General features: G+C 35.1%; 1 protein-coding gene across 3 annotated transcripts in view; it reads left to right on the forward strand.

Annotated features, from left to right (window-relative positions):
* Positions 1-24,552, forward strand: part of PTPN4 (protein tyrosine phosphatase non-receptor type 4) — a 112,165-nt gene that overhangs the window by 37,156 nt on the left and 50,457 nt on the right. For all 3 annotated transcript variants that reach the window (XR_010431999.1, XM_064661320.1, XM_064661319.1), the window contains exons 2-10: positions 4,422-4,576; positions 10,820-10,927; positions 13,708-13,750; positions 13,847-13,925; positions 17,637-17,681; positions 17,940-17,992; positions 20,216-20,336; positions 21,437-21,524; positions 22,677-22,765. Coding sequence is in view for 2 of the 3 variants with exons in the window: in XM_064661320.1 (XP_064517390.1) it covers positions 4,422-4,576; positions 10,820-10,927; positions 13,708-13,750; positions 13,847-13,925; positions 17,637-17,681; positions 17,940-17,992; positions 20,216-20,336; positions 21,437-21,524; positions 22,677-22,765 (781 nt within the window). In the remaining variant the exon portion in view is untranslated. The remainder of the gene's footprint in view (positions 1-4,421; positions 4,577-10,819; positions 10,928-13,707; positions 13,751-13,846; positions 13,926-17,636; positions 17,682-17,939; positions 17,993-20,215; positions 20,337-21,436; positions 21,525-22,676; positions 22,766-24,552) is intronic.

Consider the following 24,552-nt stretch of genomic DNA (forward strand, 5'->3'; position numbering starts at 1 on the left):
AAAGAATAAAGGATGCCGAAAATTCACTTGAAGCTTCTATATGCTCTTCAGTGCCCTAACCAAGCCAGTATTGCAGGAATGTTCTGCCCTTTGATAGGGAACACTCCCTTGAATTGCTTCATCACTTGAAACCTGAGCTCAGGCAGAAAATGTACAACTTACTCCCTCCACAGATCTGAGAGGTGAGTGGAGCTTCATTGCACAAGTTCTGTCCTTCTCCAGTTGCTGGAGCAGCACGTGCTTTGGATTGTTAATTCATGTATCTAAATATCACATGCTCAGCAGAAGACACTGAAAAATTATTAGCAGAAACCTTCTTCATATGTGAAGATTAATCTGAGCCCAGTTTATATAACATACTTGCATGTATAAAAATAATGTAGAGTAAGTGGCCATGGCACTGCCTATGACATGGATGTGCACACATGGTAGTACCTTGCTGAAGTTAACCTGATGTTTAAACCAGTTGTTCTCAAACTTTTATTTTGGTTGAATCTCAGCTTTTGTCTTTACTCTTACTTCTTTTGGGGATGCAGATTTTACTTTGGAGCTTAAATAAGTCCTCTTTTTGTTCCATACTAACTTCAGCTATAACGTATTTTTGTTGCAGAAGTATGCAACCAGTGTAGCTGAATTTTTATCAGTTTTTGTCATTTTAAATATCAATATGTGTTGGGAAATCAGATAACCTTATAAGCAATAGTTAGCCATCCTACTATGTTGTTAGTAAGTTTTCAAAATGTGTAGCAAGATTTGCAATATGTGGTCAGGAGAAATTATACTGTCTGTGTTCTTGGTGCATTTATGTCTGGAAGAAAGGAGTAGTAAAGATGATATGGATACAATTTGGGGCCAATTATTTTGTAAAACAAATGTATCAGAGTAAGTCCACTAATTGCAGGGTCTGTCTGTACGTAGCAACTGCGTCCTTTTTGTAAAATGGACGTGTGCTGATAGAGATTTAAATACAGGTTGTGTGTGCAGGATTGGCCACAAAGCAGTTACATGTAATAGCCCTGGCAGATCTTAGAAGGAGGAGTATTTTTGAGAGCATGTCATAGTGAAGGCTTTTTAGCTTATTCCCTACATGCTTCCATAGTTTCTTTTCTGACATGTGGAAAGAATAACTTTGAATGTGGTTTGCAGAAAAGTAGTCATTCTATTGTCACCTTCCTCTCTATTATGTTAATGACTGATATATTTCCATTTTGTAGAAGTATTTCAGGATTTCAGTCATTGTACTTAGCTGTAAAACTATGTTCCCTAGTTGCAAAAGTCTCTTAGTTTCATGCAAGAAACTTGTCTGCTATGAGGTGGTGGTTCAAGCTACTATGTATTTTATGTGAGACAGGGAATATAATTTTTCACTGCCTAATCTGAAAGTACAAAACATGGTTTCATAAATCTGTGAAGAAAACATTCATGAATGACTGATGTCCAGCATGATGGGAATATGAGCTTCACACCAGGAAGATGCTAAACTCTGGACTGTGAAACAGCATGAGAGAAATGTGTGTCCTATTTGTTTCTTTCTTCCTTAAAGAGAACAGAGAAAGTGTTGCCCTTCCAGTCTGGAAGCTTGATGAACTGTTGTTCTGACCCAGTATAGGTGGTCCTGTTTCCATAGCAAACTTATAATACAGTGCCTTCTTTCTTGAATTTGATCATTTCATTTGTGTGCATTGAGAAACACCCAAATCGCTCTCTGTGACTATTTGCTGGTTTTTGTTTGGTGGGAACAAAGATGATCTATGTTAAAGCACAGATAGATCTGCAGGTTTGGTCTGTCAAAGGAACAGAGCGAAAGGTTGCTTGGTGTTAAAGGATTTAGAGGGTCACTGAGGGCAGATTTTCTCCTTGCTCACTCTTATGGGTTTGTTGCTGTGTTTGAAACCCAGAAGTTTTCTGTCTACTGTAAGGTAGCGATGAAGAAGGAAGAAATACTGTTGGTCTTGTCTTGGTCAGCAAATAAGACAAATATAGAGGAAAGAAAGGGCAAAAGGCGAGACATGCCTTTTTCTTCCCTTAAAGCATGATGGTTTTTGGCCTTTAGCAAGTCTTTTTTTCCCTTCTTCTGCAAAATTGTAGATTGTTGAGTTAGACTCACCTAGCTCCCTACCAAATGGATTTGTGAAGACTGCAGTACTTATTTGGAGCTAAACAGTCCCACTTTGTGCACTGGTGTTTGTATTTGTGGAAAAGGGCTCTGAAGATAACCCTTACTGTTTCTTGGTTGATTTGTTACTTTTTTAAATCCTTGTAAAATATGCCTGTCAAAGGGTTATTTCTGTGGTATGGAGAAACTGTTTTTAATCAAATGGCATGCTTTTCTGAAACCTTCTTTGATTTAGCTCACAGGCAAATACCATCCTAAAGTCCTGGCTGTCCTTATCGGTTGTGTAGGTGCACTGATGGAGATGCCAATCTTTATGCTATTCTGACTAGTAGGGCAATTGGCCTTGAGATTGTGTCTATGTGACAAAATACTGTTTGTGAATCGTCACCTTGTTGGCTCAGGTCACTGGTATAGAGGTTCAGTTCCTCTTCTCTGTTAAAGGTTTTCTCCTGCTTTTTACTTTTGAGAGCTGTAGAAGGCATAGCAGAAGCAGCCTCTCCATGAGGAGCTGTCAGACCTGTACTTTGTTCGTAGCTTTACTTGAGAGTTTCAATGTTTGCGACATGATTTTTCATTAATTTATCATTAAGAGGAATTAGCAGCTGGTGGGTTTATCTGTTGCCTGTGTCCTTCAGTTTGTCATGTTGGTTTAGCAAAACAAAAATAAACTTGCTGTAATTCTGCATGAATACAGCATTGCAGTTCTGAAGCCAGAGTGACTGAGTTTCCAAAATAAAAAAGCTGTCTGGTAAGGAAGCAAGTACTTATTAATCTGAAAATGCTGGTTAAGTCAAAACTGAAACATTTTGCAAGGATGGATTATCATCAAGAAGATTTTTTTATGTCTGAGGTGTGTGGTCATGCTTAAAGAGCAGAAGATGTGATTTAGAAAAGCAAATTACCTCAGGGATTTTTAGGGCAGTTGCTCAGGCTGTACAGTGGAAAGATGGTTAAACTGCCAAGTTCCAGTTTGGATCGCTTTCCCATGAGAGCCTATGTATTGAAATTATCAACCATTTAGGAGGGGACTGATCTTTCACTTCTTACCCCTATTCATTTGTGTATATTGGAGCACAGGTACCTCTTACAATCCATACAAGCTCTCTAATCACTGCTGGAATATTTGCTGTCCTCTGCTAAATTCTCCTTTGTTTTTTTTTATCGTGATACACCCCACCCCCCCAAATGTAAATGTTTTTGAAGTCTTCATAATTTTATACAGAATAAGGAAAAATCAATTGTTTTATATTCGGTTTTGAGAATACCTGTTTTCTTTTACTACTCTTCTATATATTTTAATTTTATGTCTCAGTATGTTCTCTGCTTAAGTTATGAAACTTCATTTGCTTGTGCCCTTGTCAAAGGATGTGGAAATAGTTTGCTGACTGTGTAATTAGGTGAATCACAGGCCCTGATCCTGTGAGGTACTTGAGAAAGTAGCTGGTATCGTTGGACAGGGCTAATAGCGTCAGGTGGGGACATGAGTACTTTGCTAGTCCAGGGCTGGATGATAATCATCAGAATCTTAGATTTGAAAAGTGAGAGTCAGTTCTTGCATTTCATTTATCGGCGCTCAGTGCAGGGTGTGGACTAGTGACCGTCACAGTTCCTTACTTAGAGAATAAGAATTGTTTGTGCTCTCAAACTGACAAATTGACATAGGCAGAAGATTCAGTGGTTTGATGAATCTTAAACTATTCATGTTGTAATTTATAAAGAAAGGGGGAAGAAACAATGCTAATGTTTTTGTTACGACTCTGCATTCTATGTCTAATGATTACACTGTGAATGCACAGGCCTTGCAGAATAATGCATCAAAGTCTTGTGTATTTGCTGCTTTCTTTTCTCTGTGCTTTTTCTCTATAAAGCTTTTTATTGTAAGCATATTTCTTTTTGCTGAGTTGCACTGAAATTAGTTACTTAATTGCATCTAACACTGGGACCTAGTAGCCACGATGCCCAACAATTACGGTGCCTTTTGAATTGAAAATGCTGTTCTGAATCTTTAAAAAAAACCAACCCAACCCCAAAAAAACAGCAAAACTACAAAACAACCTTAAAATAGAGAGGGCGTGGACAATGGACAGAAAGTAAAGGACTGAGTATTTTAGTATAAGGTTGTATTGTAACTTGGAAGACATTGCTTCGTTATTGGCTACGATGAATTTAGTATTCATTCTTCTTTTGTCTGTAATAGAGTTTTTAAATAATGGACTTGCTGTTTGTTCACCTTTCTCTGAAGTATGACACTCTTGCATTTGCATTTTTTTGATCTTTCCAAATGTTGTGTTTGTTTTGCCTGCAGACCCTGTGTGGACAGTAATGACCGCACGTTTCCGATTGCCTGCTGGCAGAACCTACAATGTACGAGCGTCTGAGCTGGCACGGGACAGGCAGCATACGGAGGTGGTCTGCAACGTTCTTCTCCTGGATAACACTGTACAAGCTTTCAGAGTTAATGTAAGTAATTGGCTTACTGCAAATCAATATCCCAGGCCTGCTTTCCTTTGCTGGATTTGTATGGCTAGAGTTTAACTTCCTGTATTAGGTATAGGAGAGAAGGGCAGGTTGTGTTCAGGCAGACGTGCTTGTACATGTGCATGCTGTGTTACTGTAAACTTAGTCATTCTGGCACCATCATCATTTCAAAATCCAATACACAGAGCATAATTTATTTCTAGTAGTTTTCTTTATGGATTAAAGTTGTCTAGTGGAAATGGAGGACAGTATTGACATTGAGTTGAAAGAAAAGCTTTTGTTCTGCTGGGTTCTGGTTTTTGCGTTTTGAGCATGAATAAGATATAATGGTAAGCTGACTGTGTTCAATCATCTGTTTGGTTATATTTGGTCACAGCTGTCATCTTAAAGTATTTCCCTGCTTTTTGCTTTTCTCAGTTAACATTCTTGTTCTCTGATTTCCCTCACTTAAGCTCACCACCTTCTGTTACACTGGTGAGAATGGCAGGAAAGCAAATACAAAGCTGGTTGCTGAATACTGAGGACTGTGAATGAAAAAAATTAATAACTTTTATATATGAACCTGGAATTTAAAATATGTTATTCTTAACATTTTCTAATCTGTAATCCTTGATAAGGGGTTAAAATGAAAATGTTCATGGTTTTGTGTGTATGTTCCCACAAGCACAACCCTTGCTTTCAAAAATAGGCAAGGACCTCACAAGAAAACATTAAAGCATTTAAAGGGATCTTTGTATGAGAAGAACCAGAACTTAAGAGGAAAGAAGCTGTAGGGTTGTCCTGGGACAGTAGAACTCTGCTTTTACTTTGTAAGATATAGAATTGATGACTTATATGGAGAAAGGTTAAATAATGTGATGGTGAAAGTTACAGGTGGCATGATTACTGAAATTTTTCAAGAGAAAACCTCAGCAAGTGGAGTGAAGGAGTAGCTCAATATCATACAAGGCTGTGGGACTTCAAATGGGAAATGAAGGAGAAACTGAAGCAGTTGTCAAATCTATGGGGATACGTTTAATTCAGACTATTTGAAGAAGTTCTGGTGCTCAGTAATTATATTGAATTCTGATATTCAGTGTTCAGGAAGGATATTGATACATTTGAATGTTTTAGGGAAGATTGGTGAGAGAGATTGCATTTCTCTATTCTGTAATCAGTGGTTAGAGCCTGTGCAGCCTATAGCTGCCTATCAGAGAAGTGAAATCTGTTATCTAGCAAAAACTTGCAAGGATCCATTGTCAAGTACTTAAGGTTTAGAGGTAGGTCAGGTGGTTATTTGGTTTAGATATTTCAATCAGGATAGAAGAGTTTAGGATGTTCTCTTGAGACATTTTTGTAGTTCATTCAGAAAATATTTAACTTTTCAGGACTTCTGAGTAGTAAAATGTGGGAATTTTGAATGATGGAGCTGGGGGAGGGATGCCCAAAGACTTTGTCAACATCAAGGCCTATTTTCCTTCTGGGATAATTTTTCCTATATCCCTTTTCACTCTTCTCATCCTTGCTAACAGTTTCCCAGTCTATACTGCTTCCCAAAAAGCATTATGTGGAAAATGTAGTTTGATACAATGCATTAGAAGCACATAAGAAATTGTAAATGTTCTCGTCTTTGCTTTTAGGTGCATAAGTTCTCCATTAAGGTATCTGTCTCATAGTTTTTTGTTTGTTTATAAGAATTGGGTAACGTAAGGAATAATTGTTGTACAATAGGTATGGGAGATTGTGCTTCTTTTTGACCTCGCTGTTCAAAAGCTGTATGTTTTTAGAGAATGCTAGTGCCTCTCTAGAGCAGAATCACCAGGTATAAATACTCAAATGTCTATTCTGTCTCTCCCAAGAAAAATTTATGTAATATGTTCTCACCACCTCCCTAGTGTGCTAAATATTTTAGTTGCATGGATCACGCATTACTGCTTATACAGATCAGTCTGCAAGTTTGTCTATTAAAACTGAGTCTCGGGAATAAAAAGTTCCTTGGTGCTGAATATTTTGATCTCATGTCTTAGCCTCAATCTGTTTTTTCACAAATAGGGAGTAATAAAGTATTCAACTGTAGCAAATGTAACCTACATGGCATACAGGTTTTCAGGTTTTATAGCTTTGTTTTACTTTATTGCGGTTGACACTGTACTTAGCAATAAATATTTATGGAATTGTTTTCAAAATAAGAAGAACAAAGATAACATCAAATAAATTAGCGTGTTTTTTCCTCCTGATGATTGCTATAGGTATTCTGTATGCTAATGATTGTAAAACTTAATCATCTGGAGTATGCAGTGCTGCATTAGTGAAAATGTACTCAAGTGCTGTTTCTTCTCCAGCAGCAAAGTACTGATCACAGACAGTGTCTCTTGATAATATGTGACATGTTCTAAGTTCACATTTTAACCAGCCCTTTCCATTGATCTGCAAAATAGGCAGCTTTGTGCTAAAATTTACCTTGTATAGAGCATAACAAATCAAACCAAATAATCCCTGTGGACTGTAGCCAGACAAAGGTTATATTGGTTGCAGGCAGAAGAATCAGTTGGAGCTAACCTGTGCACATGTTTGAAGAGTAGAAATCCTTTCTATAAAATGCTCTGCTTCCCAAATGAAGAAATCCTGCTTCGATCCTGAAAAGCAGGCTTCAGTAGAGCACGTGGCTGGGAGAAATGAGGCTGACAAGTTAATAACGTGATCAGGATGATTTGCATTACCGTAAAACTGCTTCTTCAAGATCAAATTACTTTAATTGGTTTTAATTACTTGTTTAAATACCTCAAATTATATATTTTCCATGCAGGATGACTTACTTGTAGTCCCTGAAAGCCAGTATGTGGATACAGAGATCACATTGAACTTGAGGGAAAACTAAGTCAAGGTAGACAGGGTGGGTTGTTCTGTGAGCAAGATTAGTGGTCGTGGACAAATGTTTCAGTTTGGAGCCTTTATTATCCCAGAATGCTCTTCAAACTTAGTGAACTTACACTCTAGCAGAAGTAAAATCTGAAAACCTGTGAAATAACCGAAACAAAACAAGAAAAAAATACCCCCAAAGATCGCATACCACCCCCCCTGTAATTTTAGAAGTTAATGTTTTCAATAATTTAATCTTGAGCATTACTTAGTTACTTGCACTTTTTTCTTTGACCAAAAAAAAGAAAAAAACGAAAAAACCCATCATCCCATTCCTCTGTCATCCCAAGTCCCAATTTGTTTGGGCTGACACTACAGCGATATCTCATGTTTGCAGTTGATGTGGCCAGTGACAAAACCAGAACATCAGAAATACAGAGTGAGAAGGTGGTAGTAGTTGGTAACCAGGCATTAAACCTGTGTAGTTGCAGGTGTTTGTCTAAATTTTCAGACATGGGTGTTTGTGAACAGGTAACAATCATTTTGCAAGTAGAAATTAATGTGTGTATGTATCTAGTGGTACTAGATGATAGATAGTTCATAAAGTGCAGTTAACGTATTGATGTCTAGTGTTTATGTCAAATTTGTCCTGAAAGGCCAAAATTTATGAGCCATTTTACCTCCAGTAATGACTGATAGGTACATATAACCTTTTAATACTTCAGTCTGGAAAAAATATTGATATTTTTGTGTCTAACTACTGCAGTTTTGTGATAGATAGTTCCCATTTTTCATATGTTTCCATTATTTCATGTTTTACAAGGAAATGACAGTGTTTAACTTTGTATCTCTAGCAACAAAGCAAGTTTCTTGTTATGCTCATCTACATTAATTGGGTTTGCTTTTGTGTAAAAAAAATCAAACGTTTAAACTTGCTATCATATTTTTTTATATTTTGGAGCAGCTATTCAATGTTGTGATAGTATTACAAATATTTTGGACCTTTCTCAACAAGCAGGATTGTGACCTTCACCTGCTTTGGCAAGCTGCAACATCATTATATAAATATCAGAGATGGGTTAAACTGAGGTCTGGTTTTACTAGATGCTTATCTTTATTTTGCACTGAGAGTAAAACATTCTGATCCAAACAAATGCTTCATGTTGAAATTAGTCTTCTCTTACCAAATTTGCTGCTCAGTTGCAGCAGAAATACCTTCCTTGCGGTCGTGAACCCATGTTCTATGTTTCTTAATTCAAACTGATCCACGAGTTCTAAGCTTTTTCATTAGGAAACATCTATTCAGATATTTAAGAAACAGTACACATTGTCAGGATTAGATTGGAAACAAGCTACGGAGATGGTATCTGCAACTTACTTCAAGAGGTCACATGTCAGCTGTGGTAATTGTGAGCCTAACTTGGGTTCCAAACGTCTCCCATTTTCTGGTAGTTACCGTCATAAGTTCTCAGTTTGAGTTCTTATTTAAATCTACATGGGAAAAATGCCAAGAGGCAATTAGTGTTGCTATGTAATTTTAAAATTAGTTTTATTTGCTGTTAAAACTGTACTGATGACTGGTTTATTTCAAAATATAGCAGAAACTCCTAATTTAGTAAAAATGAAAGTGACTGTTTTTTGGATTGTGTGTAAAAATGCCTTATGCATTTATGCTGTTGTACATTTATTACATTAACATCTGATTTTTTTGTTTGTTTGTTTTTAGTAATTTGGAAAGTAAATTTTTCCAGTAGTGAACTTTTTAACAGTAGTGCTTCTATATTTTGTTAAACATCAAGAAATTTTCTCTGTAGCATTTTTTTTTAAATAAGATCTTTTTTACAAAGTAAATATAGCAAATCATAGATTGCTTCAACTTAGCCAAATTTATATGAGACCTGAAATATGTGCCTTATGTAATTTCAACTTGAATGTGCAGAGTCGTGATTATGATTGTCCTCTTGGGATTATTTCAAGCATAATTTATGGATAACTGTTATCTACTTTTTTAAAAAATTATTATGAAATAAATTTTCAAGCTTCTTGGAGTTTTTAGCCCCAAATAACTGCCAGTGACAGTTTATTCAACTTCAGCGTAATTTCAGCTGAACAAAAAAATTAGTTTTCATAGGATGCTCTTAGATGTTAACAAATGTCTGACTATGGACTTGTAGATTTGTAAATTTTTCTTTTATATGGATATCAAATTCTTATTTTGATCTTTTAGTTACGTACTTCTGTTTAACAGCTGTAAAAGTAAACTGTTACATAATCTCTATGTGAAGTGAGGTCATTTGTGAGCAGAACAGGAGTTTTTTTTGTTTTAAAACTATAAAAATATCTTACTGCCTACAGTAAACAAGGTGAGATGTATCAAATCCACTGCAGCATCAATAATACTTGGCACCTAGGAGATTATTAGAAGCTTCTCTGCTTGGGCGCCAGAGGAGTAGAAAATCTGTGTGGAAAATGTATCAATCATCGCTTTCTTATTTCTTTTTGTTTGACAGTTGTTCTTGCAGAATTTTACTTGTCTCTTGTATTTCAAGGAGCTATGACACTTTAACTTCTTTGGGAAACTCCCTTCAGATTTCACCAAATGCGTTTATTGAGTCCTGTCCTAATGACACACTTGGTGTTTCAGTTACTGTGTTGGCAGCATTTGCAGGTTAGGCAAAAAATTGCTAGGTACTAACTACAGATTCTTTTTATATCATTTTGAGGGTAAGATTTGTCCCTGGAGTAGAAATCAGTTTGTTCACTTGTCTCTGAAAAACAATATTACTATTACCCACTTTATTTGAATTAGTTCATTTAGAGTGAAGTAGTATTTTAGAGAGAACGTGTTTAAATGACGCTTCTCAATTAGATATTTGGCTGCTTCAGCTGTCTGTGCCATTAAACTTTGGAAACATTTTCGATGTGCTGGTTCATTTAGAGTCAGGAATAGGTTTTCAGATAAAATAAGGAGGAATAACTTGTACAGACCTGTACATTTGAATGCAGTGACCCAAACAAGACTCTTACTTGTACCAAGTTCTTTATTAAATCTTAAACTTTTTTCTTTTTTGTTTTTCAGTACTACTTTTAAATATCAAATTTGGCTAATGAATGGCTTTCAGAAATAATCATGTAGCTAGCTGAGAAGTGAGAAATTCTTACTGTCAGAAAATGACAGAGAAGAAAAATGATTTCCTTACATATGTTTCAAAAAGAGAGATGAAGCTCATTTAAAAATAGTGCTCCTGGGATACACTTCTTGATATTTAAAATTTAGACTGTTACAGCGCATCTGAAAGAATGTATATGTTCTCTACCTGCCTAAGTCTCTGTGTCCAGTTATATATTTGTTCATTTAAAAAAAAGGTATGTATTTGTTCTCTACAGAAACATGATCAGGGCCAAGTTCTATTGGATGTAGTCTTCAAGCATCTCGATTTGACAGAGAGAGATTACTTTGGTTTACAGTTGGCTGATGAATCTACTGATAACCCTGTAAGTTGACTCTGCTTTATAAGTACTATTTTAAAAATCATAATTATGGTCATCACTGTACTGTGTTATTTAAAGAGAAATAAATAGAAACCATTGCAATTTTGTGCCATCTTCCCCAACTGTGTCATTTCAGTGGGTCAGTATCACCTTGCTGTAGTTGTGATAAAAGTACATATGAATAGTCACAGATTTGGAGTAAAATATTGAGATCTGTGCTTATGAAATAATACCTTAAAAGGATATTGTTTGCTTTATTTTATCTGTTTACTAGACTGCATGATTGTTGTCAGAAATAGTAAATATGTTTTAATTTTGTTTTGTTGTTGTTTTTGTCAGTACGACTTAAAAAATAACGAGTGGGTTTTAGATTGTCCTGTATGATGTTTCTGTTTCTAGCTCAGAAACCTCATGGTCTTCTAATAGTGCTTCATATAGTCCACTCTCTGACCAGGGCTTACAATACTTTGTGGGCTTTAATTGAAAGGGAATTCTGTATAACTGGGACTTTGTAAATCACCAGTAGAAACAAAGAGGTCCAGCTGTACCATTCACTGTAATAGTTACAGCAGTACCACTGAGATTAATGTTGCTTGAAGAATGCTTCTTGACTACTTTCTTTTATAGTTATCAAATGTTCAATACTTGGTTTAAAGTGCAATTTAACTAAGTATTATTCCTTATAATACAGTTCTTTACCTTATTCCTACTATATGTGCAGCACAGTGATGGGGTCTAAATTTATCTCCCAACTTGTGTGTCAAAAGTCATCCACATTCACTTGTGAATAGTTCTCTTAAGACATTGGCAGGCTGGCCTCATTTAATATTTTTATTCTGAACTTTGTTTCCAGGCTGAAAAGACATAGGCATGCTGAAGAAAAGGCTGAATTATTTTCAGCTTTGTTTAAGAAGTATTTAATTGATCATGACTCAACATTTTACTCAACATTCAGAAATCTGTTCTAGTTCTCATTTATCTGGCTTTCCAAAGCGTAGACCTCTAAGCTCTCTGTTTTTTAGTTTATCTGTCTGGAAGCAGATGAACACAACACTGTAATGGAAGGATCTGGTTAAGAGTTAGTCTGAAAGAATGACTTCACAGCTGTTTGATATAAGCACATGCTTTAAAGGTTTGGTATTCTTTTGGCTTCTAAATATTTTGTCTTTTCAGCACATACTTAGTTGCCATGAAAACAATGTGTCAGAGCTAAATAGAAATATTACCAATATTAGTCATGTAAGCTTGAAGAATTTATGGGTTTGACTAATTTCAGTTTATGTCCATTTACACTTGGTTCATTTGGACAAAGAAACCTTATTGGATTGTCAAATCTCCTAGTTACTTATGAAATAACACAGGAGAATATTACTAAAATATAGTTAATACAGCAGGAGGTAAAGATGATGGGGAGAAGGGGGTTTTGCTAATTGAGTGTGAAACCTCCAGCATTGTGTCTAAACGTGGATTTCATAAACTGCAGAAGCTTTATCTTTTTAATAATATAATGTATAATGTATGTATAATAGTATATAATATATAATGTATAATATTAATCTCACAGTAAAAGTCAAGTATCTTTCAACATGTTTTGAAAGATTCTTACATAAAATTCCTGTGTATCCCTGGCTGGAGAGTCCTTTATTAAGCCTTTACATTTAGTCTTAAAAGTTAATTGATCCAGTATAAAGATTTGGTGGTTTGTTTTCTTTTTTTACATAGCCACATTTTTAAAGCTTTATCAAACTGTCTCTTTGGTTCCTCTTAAATCAACTACTACACGGATGTGGATCTATTCATCATTATTTGTAGTTCCTAATGAATAAAATTACTTAGTCCTAGCTTCAGATCCATAGTGTGTGTCAGGTAGCTCAGGTACCTCTGTGTGTTTGCTTCTTCCTCCCTCACCTGAAAAAAATAAAAATCCCTGTGATAAATGTGAGGGAGTTGCATTCTGTACAGTGTTAGGTCTCTGTCACTTCATAGGAACTGTGCCCATAGAACGATTTCCTGAAGCTTGTGGGCTTCCTTTGCAAGGCAGCAGGAGGAATTGAGCAGTATTTGTACCAAAGATAGACTTATGAGCTAACTGAGCTATGTTTATCTGTGCAGAGACTGCTGGGTTGCTGGTGGGCAGTGGTTTATACAACTTGCAGGGCTTTCCAGAGAGCCATACTTTTATCTGACATTTGCTGCGTTGATTTTTATAAAGGTCTGTCTGTACACAGCAGTGTTCTCCTGTAGAGGTGATCAAGATTGGGCACTGTTTGGTAAAATTGTTCTGTAGTCCTTAAATCCAGTAGGCTGAGTATTGAGCCTGGTTTCCAAGATCCCAGTTAGTGATGTACCAGTGCTGACACTTAGGCTGACAATTTGAAGAGAATCTGGGAGCCAGCGGGATCATTCACTGGCTCTGTCAGATCTGCAAAATACAGAGTCAGAAGTACTGGAAGTAGTTTAAGCAAACTAACTTCTGAGTTGGGTAAATTAACCTGCCTGTAGCTCTTCACTGCTACAGGTAGTTCACCTTAGAGTAGCTGAAGGTTGTTAAGCATAGCATAGTTGAGTTCTAACATCTCTCAGGCTCCTGTGACAATCACAGAAGCAAGTCAACGGAGAATTAGCACTGTGAGAGACAGATATCTGGACAACAGGTGCCAGTGAGGCATTTTGGTAAAAGACCAAGTAAAAAGTAATAGAATAGCAAGAGTTTCATGATGTATAAGGATATGACTTGTACTTCTTTGTTTTTCTGAAGTTGGTGTTATAATTTCTCTTTCCAGAGGTGGTTGGATCCAAACAAACCTATCAGGAAACAATTAAAAAGTGAGTAATGTATGTATTTCGTCAATTCATCTATTGTTATTATGCTGTTTTTCCAGGGTGCCCTGATTAATTAGAAATAACTTTTCTTGACCATAGGAGGATCTCCTCACAGTCTGAACTTCAGAGTTAAGTTTTTTGTAAGTGACCCAAACAAGCTCCAAGAAGAATATACAAGGTAGGCCTGGTTACTTTGTCAATAAAATATTTTTCTAGACTGATCATTAATTTTTTTAAGGTATAGCATGGTAATTTTCTTATAAATCATTCTTGTCATATGGACAAGCTTCTAATTTTTGCCTAATGATTACAGATATGAACTATGCAGTTGCACCAAATCAGTATAAGAAGAAGTCTCTGTGAATAAACTTAAAAATTTATATGCAAAGTGAAGTAACTACATGAAGAAAATACTACCAAGTAGAAACAGAAAAGGGGAAATAGAGAAGAGAGAAAAAGCTTAATCCCACTATTCATCAATGAGTGCAAATTTAATCCTTACTTGTGTTCTCCTTTGTAACCAAAAAATTTCTAAGCTTTCTGCATTTTTTACACCCCCCCAGTTTTCTGCTTAACACTAAAAAATTAATTTCTGTATGGTTTATTCCTTGACACAACCATAGCTTGAATCTCATAAGCTTATTTTGATAGCAGTGTGTTGAAATCTGTTGAAGAAAATGCTCAGTACGAATCAAAATAGGAGGCTTGTGAGTTGCAATTAGTCCCAGAAGAAATGCCTCAAATTTTCAGTATTTTTAATTACTTCTGGTCCTCTACATAAATGGCATGATTTGACAGATTGGAATTTTTGGATGTCAGCCATTCTGAAAACAGGTCAGCTCCATTCAAAAAACAGTATCTAAATTATTAAGGACAGCTTTTGAAACCTAAGTACCAAAACTGTGAAAATTTGAGTCCACATTTGTTTATAATTTCTGTAGATTTGTCATATTTTGGACAAAATTTTGCGTATATTTATGCAGATAGAATTTACTAAAATGAGTCTCATGAGAGCCTGGATGAGACTTTGTTTTATTGAAATATTTACTGTAGGAAAATTTGGCAATTTACTACATCACAATAATAAAAAAAGTGTGGAAAGTGTTTTATTTGAATTAAAGGAAATTATGTAATATTCCTAAAGAGATGAAAAAATGGGTAATATTGATCAATATGATGTAAACCATAAAGAAGGAGAAAACTGTTTAAGTGCTATTCTCTCTAAATACAAAGCTATAAATACAGCATTCTTTTAAATGAGAAATAATGTAGGATTCCTGTATCTAGGTTAGTTCTGTCTTTTTTGCTAATAGGCCTAATTGCCCCTGAGAAAACTCATTTGTATTTGGAATTATTATGAAGAGAGGGTTATTAACTATTGGTTTTTATGGAATGAAGTTAGGATACAGGTTCTTTTGTGTAAGCAGTATTCCTACCTCAAAAAAAAGAAATGAAAAGAAGGTGCAAACTTCTGACAATTCCAGCTCAAGCTGAGACTGTTCAAAACTGCTCAGTTTTTATCAATTCCCTGAAAACAGGAATGGCTCCACACATGAGGCAGTATGAATAGATGCCAGGGAAAGGTCCAGTGCAAGCTTGTGTCTTATTAGACCGCTGTGAATTCATGTGAGCGAGGCAGGTTATGAATGCCCCAGGTCAGGAGGGGTCAGCGGGAGCTGTGCATTGGAGAGCTTGGCTTTGGGAACTTGTCTTGGTAGGGAATGAAGCTTCATTAGTTCTCCTCATGGCAGGAAGACTTCCTTATTAACGTTGACTCCAGTTAGCAGTAATTCTGTCTTACCCTTTTCTAGCTCTATCTGTGTAAGGAAGATGAAAACGTGGCAGTGGGATGCTCCCTGTGTTGTTTTAGCTGGGTGTGTTGTGCAGGCCCGTGCAGACCTGCATTGCTAAACTTCTGGTGATTTCCCATTTTGCTAAATAGTATGTGAGGCTTCAGTGTTCAGACTGTGGTGGTTGGCTAACAAGCCATCAGCTTCCCTGTTCGCTGAAAACAGTGGACAGAAAATGAACTCCACTTGGTGTCCCTTAATCATGAGATCCTTTAAGTGCTGTGCAATATTTCTAATAAAACATTACACCAGAAAAAGTAAAATAAGATGGAGGTGCAGCTGTATATTTGTGAAGAGATGCTCAAGCAAAGCTGAGCTGAAGCATATCCATATAATATATAAAATTAACTTGTCATTTATTGCATTTTTTAACTGGTAAAGAAATTTTGCTTTATCTTTTTTGGTTTCAATGTGCATTTTAATGTGGAAAACGAAAAGTTATTCTGAGGTCTCTAAAACGTGGCTAATGTCTCAGTTTTAACTTCTTGAGGTTTAATACCTTAGACTAAGCTTCCTGCCTTTCTGGTCAGTTCAAGAACCTCTTGATGGTTTTGTAGGAGTTGAGCACATGGACTCATATCTTTGCTTGTCAGTTCACAAGAATTTTCCTTTATTTTCTTTCAAACTCGGAATGTTTTACCTTTCCATTATATTTAGCTTATAAATAATTGGATTTCTGTATTTGTAAATGTTTGTGGAAGTCTTTAAGGGGATAGTTAATCCACTTTCTGAAGACTACACAATTATGAGAAGTCATAATATGTGTAATAAAGTAATGCATTTTGGTTTTAATTTCTTAGTGCAAGTTAGTACTGGGAAATATTTAGTATTTAGTGGTTTTGATAAGTGATTTTGGCGAGTGTTTACAATGAATGGGTATAGGTCACTCCCAGCTTTTGAATCAGAGCTACAAGAAGGAAACCAAACCAGATGGTTATAATAATAATATCATTAATGTAGGAGATCCCAAAGCAGAATAAATATATAAGGAAGCAGGAATGATGTTTAAATTTGCCATACAGTGAAACCTCTTTTAAAAAATAAACAGGCAATATAGACAAATTCTACAGATGCTTTTATGCTCTGTTATAAGCTTGTGCTAACATCCTGCCATCTTGGTAAGTCTTGTTTGTTACCCCACTCCGGTCTCTGTTTCAGTGGAGCTTTGTAGCAGGTGTAATTTGCCACTTGATATAAACATTTATACTTCTTTGAAATTGTCTAAAACCTTGGAGTGAAATATGAAGGAACTAAATTGAATGAACAAAAGATTCATTCTGAGACATTAACAAAATATTTGGATTTTGTTGGAGAAACAAAGGAAGTAATTTAGAGGGAAAGCTGTTTGCACTTTCAGGCTTGTCGCGGTTTTTAAGTCATAGTGTTTCTGCTTCCACTGTTTGGTGGGAAATAGTTCTTATTTTAAACTATTTGTCTGTTCCTTTTGCTGTATCCATGTCCTCCCTGACTTGAAAGAGTGGGCATGGGAAAACTAGATGAATTTCTAAAACAAGCTTTTCTCACACCATAATTAAAGAAAACTTTAGAAGTTTGAGGGAAGTCAATTGAAAGGTGTTTGACATAAGAGTCCACAACTTTTGTAACAACAATGTAACTCCAAAATACTAAGAATAATTAAATTAAAATTTAATTAAAACAGAGTAATATCAAATACTCAGTGAGAATACATTAATTCTCTCTACCTGGAGTACAGATCATTCTTATGTGGATACCTCCATACACAGATGCAAATTTCAGCTTGTGGTTACTGTATAAAGCAGGTAGAATGTGAAATTTGTGGCCTTCTAGAGAAATACAATGTATAACTTCATAACCTGTAAGTAGTTGAATTTACCAAGTTGTAATATTATTTTACTAAGCAAAGTTTCATTTTTTTCCCATGAGAATTTAAGAAATAGCATGCAAAATGTAAAGTTTAGTTTTGTGCTAACTGAAAGCAAAATACATTAAATTGATGGAAAATTATGGAAAAAAATTATTTTTAACTACAGTGTTTTTTGTTTGCTTCTTTAAATAAGGTACCAGTACTTTTTGCAAATTAAGCAGGACATTCTTACTGGAAGGTAAGACATTTTTGTTGTGTTAAACACTGAATGCAAATTTGGTTGAGAAAAACGTAATAATGAGAGATGAGGGATTTTGCCTACAAAAATAAAAATATATTAAGAATAAATCACTGCCTGTGCAAGTAAAAGTCTTTGTAGTAGTTACTTGTCCAATTTGTCCATAGACTATAAAAGACTAGGGTTTTCAAAATAACCAAATTTCACTCGAAATATCTAATTTTATTTATTTCTCATTTTAAAAACACAACAAAACAGGTTGCCCTGTCCTTATAATACTGCTGCTCTTCTGGCTTCCTATGCTGTTCAATGTAAGTATAATTAGTGTTTGTGTACATGTTAGTACTGAAATAATAAAAAGTAGTATTGATTAGTTTCTAAAGAATGTAGTTTGTATAGCATTATATTGTGATGTTTGTGGACATGATGCTAATTTCCTCATGATTAAAGAAATATATTTGATTGGTTTTCCTCCCCCAGCATGTTTTGCTGAATTAAATATGAAAAAAATACTTAAGGATGTACCGTTAGAAACCCCCAAATCAATACTCATTTATTCCTGTGTGTTCTGAGGCGTGGGGTTGTGGGTTTCTCCCTTGAGAATGATACTAAAAAGTATTTATTAAGACACTTAAACATTTTTAACATATCATACAGTGATAGATGTGGAAAAGGGAATTCTGATCATATCTGACCAAAGAGTTCAATACCCGCCTTGTCAATTTTAAGCCATGCAGTGAATAGATGAGTCTTGAAGACTTGAGATTTAGTTTTCTTCCCCACTCATTTTTTCTTCATAAACTTACATTGTTCAGTGGAAAAAAAAAATCCACCATAGCAACCAACCAACTAGAGACTGTTCAGCCTCTACTTCTTGAAATTTCTCATTGTCAGAAATTCTGTTTTATAAGCAATCCTAATATATCTGTCTGTACTCATGTGGTTTTCTACTGCTAAAGATACTTATTCCACATTTGTATACTTTGTACATATAAGACAAATAGTGTCAATGTTAATATTTTCAGGTAAAAAACATAGTGTTTTTTACTGTTACTGTAAATAACAGTAACATTACATGTTAACATTACATGTTACTGTAATGTTTTATGCATAGTTTTGTTAAGTGGTCACCTTTTTCTAGGTCAATCAGTAGAACAGTTTCTCTTAAACAAAACTTCCACACTCCAGCTGCTTGGAAAAATGCACTGCAAGTGCTGTCATGCCATAGGGATTTGCCTTAGAAGATATAAAGTATTTGATAATGAAACAGGAACTCTGAAAAGTTGATAACATTTTAGGGTTCTAAGAATGCAATATGTTTATTTTTCAAATAACAGAAGTTAGAGGCGTGGTATGTAGAAGTGGTGGTATGCACAATGCCTTGTATTTACACTTATCTATGAGACCCTGCTGCCATTAAGTTCTTCAGAATGCAGAGCTCTGTCTAATGATTTCTATGCCTGCTATAGTAAATTGTCTGGATTCTTTATAAGTATATGTAAATAGCAGACATAGTCCTGTATTCTTCATAGTGGATTTTAGCAAGGAATGCATTCTATTATAAAACCTGGTCCCATTTCCTAATTTTTAAATTATTTAAAATAAGATCTATTTCTGGCAGTGCAAGCGCTCCAGAGTTCTTTCCTGCTTTCCCTTCCTTATCCTCCCGCTCCATGAGTGCCTTCATCCCTCTTGTCAGTGCCACTAGGCCTGCCCAGAATCCCACATCATGATATATTGTTGTGATCTTTCCAGTTTTCAAGTTATGTTTCTTACCTGTCACTGTAGATCTGTTACATAGATTGCAGAAACTTAAAACTGCCTTTTTTTTTTTACTATAGTTAGAAAACCTCAAAGCCTCTATTTTTAGCAAATGTTGCTTGTATTTTTTTTTCTGACAAATGTGATTTTAATTTATTTCTTATAATTTTAAGAAAGGGCTAGTAATTATGTAAATGCACTTTTTAGTAGTTTCAAGTAGAGTAGTTTCAATGTAGGTGTATGTATGTGTACTTTTTTCCATACATACCAGTTGAATATGCAAAAAAATATTTTTCTAATGCTTCTGAATATATCTTGGTACATAATGAGTTGGTGGATTTTGCAGATCTTCATGAAGAAATAGCAGTTGTAGTGTTAAAAAAAAAAGTGTAATCACATGAAAACAAGCAAGGTAAAATAATAAAGGAAAAAAATTTAATACTATCCTATATATCTGTATCTATATAAATATATCCTATTTAGTACTAGCTGTTACGACAGCATTTATGAATTAATTTGTGTATTACAAATTAAACACTTTAAGAACTTCCTTCATAAGTACATAATCAAAGCTCTCACTAAATAAGTTCCATGGTATTCACTGAGAATGTGACTGTTTATTCAAAAGGGAAAAGGGGAGTTCAAATGTCTTCTCTATTTTTGTTTGCTGTAGATCATAAATTATGTGGGAGCAGACCCTTGTGAATTTGGGGGCCTTGCACAATGCCAAGTACATCAGTGATAAACAATAACCTCTCTTTTTAATATTTTAGCCGAGCTGGGAGACTACAACCATTCAGAAAACTTGCCAGGCTACCTCTCAGAATATTCTTTCATCCCTAGCCAGCCTCAAGACTTTGAAAAAGAAATAGCAAAATTACATCAGCAGCACATGTAAGGATTTACATCAGAAGATACTGACTGACTTTGTCAAATCCTGACTGCTGATGCTGTGCTATTATATAAAAAAAGGAGTATTTTGTCTTAAAGGTTTCTGGGTTTTTTGGGTTTTCTTTTTGGTGGGTTTTTTTGTTTGTTTGTTTGTTTGTTTGGGGTTTTTTTAGGGTTTTTAAAAATATGTTTAATGTAATTTTTTTTTAGATTATTTTTATGATGAATATATAACACCACTGATGGTCTACAGAGTATCTATGACAGAATGACAGGGAAAATTAGTGAAATAATGAACATGTTAAAGGTACTCTGAAAACAGTATTTCTGTGTATTATGTAGGATATAAGTCAGATATATTTTCTTTAAGAGTTTTTTTCAATCTTCAGGAATATTCTGAGCATAAAGGCTTTGTTTTCATGGTGCTTTCAGCAGTTAAAAGAGTTACTTTAGAAGTAACAAAGTCCTTTTCTTCAATATCTGCTCTTTCCTGTGTGCAAGTCTGTGACCTTTCACTGAAGAGGAAAAGGCAGTGAAGCAATGGAAAATATTTTTTTTTTCAGTATGTACACTGTGATACTTTTCAGTGATGGTTCCTTCATATTTTAGAACTTAAGTGCCTTTTCTTACAGTTAAATTTAACAAAATTTAAGTGATATTTACAAAACATTTGCTTGATTGGGGCATGTTGTTTGCTTTAGAAACTACTGAATGTTATGTTATATTTCAGATAAAGGCTTAGCAAATTCTATTAGGTAGGGTAAAGACATTTAAGTGAGCTGATGGTAGTTTAAATTACCAGAGGAAAATCCAGGATTGTAAAAGTAATTTCCAGATTCTAGGGCTCCATAGATATTTGAATGAAACAGTGCATTAGAAATAAAATGTGTTGTGGCCTCTTGTCGAGACTATCTGTGTGGAAGCAAAAGTTCTTTTCTGTTAAAAGTTTCGGGTTACAGTCCATTTATTATGAGAAAGGAAATTCAGATTTCAGGGTGGGGGTAGAAGTAGTAAAACAATGCAGATTTTCTGTTTGTGCTCACTGGGGAGCCTGATGTGGGAGGTCGTGCTAGAACATTTCTGATTTAGCTGCTTTCTTTCAGAGGGTTGTCTCCTGCAGAAGCAGAGTTCAATTATCTCAATACAGTACGTACCTTAGAACTTTATGGAGTTGAATTGCACTATGCAAGGGTAAGTTTGGATGAACTAGTATTGTAATGTAAAAATGGATTCCTCTGAGATTTATGGAAAAATATACTTTCCTTTTTAGTGGGCCTTCCTGGCAGCTGCTTACAAGAGAAAAAAAAAATGAAAACAATATCGTCTTATTAGGTGCCTAACTGGGATTTATGAATTGAATATCCACTATTTCACTCTAGTGAGGTTATTTCTTTGCTTGAATTTGTGTTTAGTTATCTGTGTATTCACATTGAGCCTTGTTGGCTTAAATGGCAGTTCAGTTGGCTACTGATAAGAAGAATATGCTTGTTGAATGTGCCTTTGATAATTAAGGATCTATCAGCTTTGAAACTATTTAATTTGGTTTCTATTAAAACCATGTTATAAATCATTATCATAATATAGAATGAACTGTTAATGTAAGGTGAGAGTACCATGATTTGATACAGTTTTACCTGATAAAGCAAGTAGCTCAAGGTCTTGACTGAAACGATCTTAACCTGTCAGTGCAGTGCTAAAATTTCTACAAAACCTCTGAATAAAATTATTTTTAGCAACTAAGACACTTCTAGTTTTTAAATATTCTTGTCTTATTCCCCAAGGTTAGAGAAACTTGGAAAAGAATTTGAAATGTACCCCACTTCACTGCTCACTGTATCTATCCACTGTTATTGCACACATATTGAGAGATCTATAGCAGGTGTTTGATAGAGTGCAAAGATATTTCAGGAAAAATGTACTTTTTAAATATGCTTACAATATTGTTTGTTTTAGAATCTCTCCCCTCTGTGTTCTGAGATTGCAATTTCCTTTCAGGTAGGAATTTAAGTTGCTGGTTGCTTTTAGTGTAGCAAATGTCAAGCCAGTCTATTAGTGTTGCTGTTAGTAATAAACTGCCACAATACTGTTATGTATTTCTTGGAAGTTGGTGAAAGACAGAGGAACTAACTTCGGAAATTAAAATTTTGTGGTAGCTTATAAAGAACTCAGAGCAAACATTCAGGTTTGTCCTAAATAGAAGTGAACAATTTCTTATTTGTCTGATTAAAACGTGTTTCCTTCCATGTTAATTTGTCTATTTAGAGAGAGATGAGAATGAATATATATGAGGTTTCAAAAGATATTTATGTTGTTCTTCATGTAATTTTTTCTTTTCTTTTAAAGGATCAGAGTAACAATGAAATAATGATTGGAGTGATGTCAGGTGGAATACTAATTTTTAAGAACAGAGTACGAATAAACACCTTTCAGTGGTAAGGACAGCTGTTTAATGGCTTTGTTTGCTATTTCAAAATATTTTTACCACTAACTGTGTCACACACTCTAAAAAAAGACTGAAACTTAGTTGTAGCATATCAAGTTGAAATTATTCATCTGATGTTTTGCTTATGGGTAACTTTATGATGGGATTTTGTCCTGAACTGCATGCTGTCCTATGAAACCATTCTGATACTGTAATGAAACTGTAATGGATTTTAATACATTTTTTATTCAGGAGTTTGTACTCATACTTTACATTTAATTAAATAAGTAGCCCAGGCCAATGTGATGGTGTAGCTTACAGTCTTTAAAGAGGCAGCTGAACTGAAAAGTATTAACCTGGAGAGTGACTGCTCTTATCTGTTTTGTCATGTATATATTAATTGCACTGTGTGTTTTCAATTTAATGTAGTTATGAGGATAACTGAGGTGGAGCATTCAGGATATTGTGATCTCTTCATCCGTAGATAACCATTGTCATGATAGGATCAGAAAAGTGCATTTACTGCAGAAAATGGTGTCATTTATTTCTTAACTAAAATAGTTTTTAAGGCTGTTCTTTAAAGATGGAGTTATCCCCATTAGCTATCTTACTCTGCTTATCGTTCTGCTTAAGTTTGGATCCTGTTCTTTATTCGTATAAGAACAGAATATATATATATATGAATATATATATATACAGAAATCCTGTTTTCCACTATGACTTCTATAGTGCTCTACAGAAGTTATGTCACCTTCCCCAATGCCTTTTTCAGCTCCTGCAGAAGTAACCTTCCCTTGGTTTCCTTTGCCTGCTTGGAATCCACTTTGACAGCCTTATGACGCGTGTCGCTGAGTTTGCTCCAGCAGCATTCTGAGTGGCTGGAATCAGTCATATAAGATTGTCACAAGAGACATCAGTTCACCAGGCAAATGATGAAAAGTGTTCATTTGCTACTGATTTTGCATTTTTGTTTGCTGCTGATGTGTGTGCTTGGTCTTTCTGCAACCCAATGAATTTCTGAGACATTCTGGTTTTCTGTGCTTAGTCTCCGGGTTCATTGGAAGATGTTATGTGTTTTGTGGTTTACCATGTTGAGAAACAGTGTGAATGGTCAAATTTTAGTAGATTTTCAGAGAGAAAGAAAAAACGAAATTATAACATAGGTGTTATTTGTAGCCAGATACAATTGAATGTGGTAAACATTTTGCCTGTAAGCATTCAAAGAAAAGTAAATCTGAGACAATTACAAAACATGTAAATTTCCAGTCGTCATGGTTATTGGGTAAATTAAAAGTGATTTTGGAATGAAAGGTCTGAAACTACTGTATTGGTCAGTCAGACCTGCCTTTATAATAGTGGCATGTTCTAAGAAATATATCCTTCATGTGGTGAGAATTTTGACATGTTAGAGCAATTTCTGGGCTAAGACTGGTTTATGTATGGAATGCTATAATAATGAGGAAGGCTTTATTTCAGTCTGATTTTACTGCTGTCAATTTTGGGAAAACAGCAATAGTAGGAATAGGTTCTGTAAAACACACTGGTAAATTACTGAGTACGTACAATGTAGGTCATAATTAAGCTACATGTCCCTAATGGAAGTTGGAGGTTTCTGTGAGTTCTGCTTCATATTGTTTGCGTGCCAGGGATGCTGATATAAATTCTTAGTGTGGTTTTTGCATGTGTGTAATTACCTGAACAGTTCCTCTTTGTATTCGACCATATCAACTGACATTAGGGATATTGATTCCTTCCTGTGAAGACTATAGTACCAACACAATTGGTCTTCACAAAACA

The sequence above is a fragment of the Pseudopipra pipra genome, chromosome 7 (genome assembly GCF_036250125.1).
Source record: "Pseudopipra pipra isolate bDixPip1 chromosome 7, bDixPip1.hap1, whole genome shotgun sequence".
Classification (NCBI taxonomy): Eukaryota; Metazoa; Chordata; class Aves; order Passeriformes; family Pipridae; genus Pseudopipra; species Pseudopipra pipra.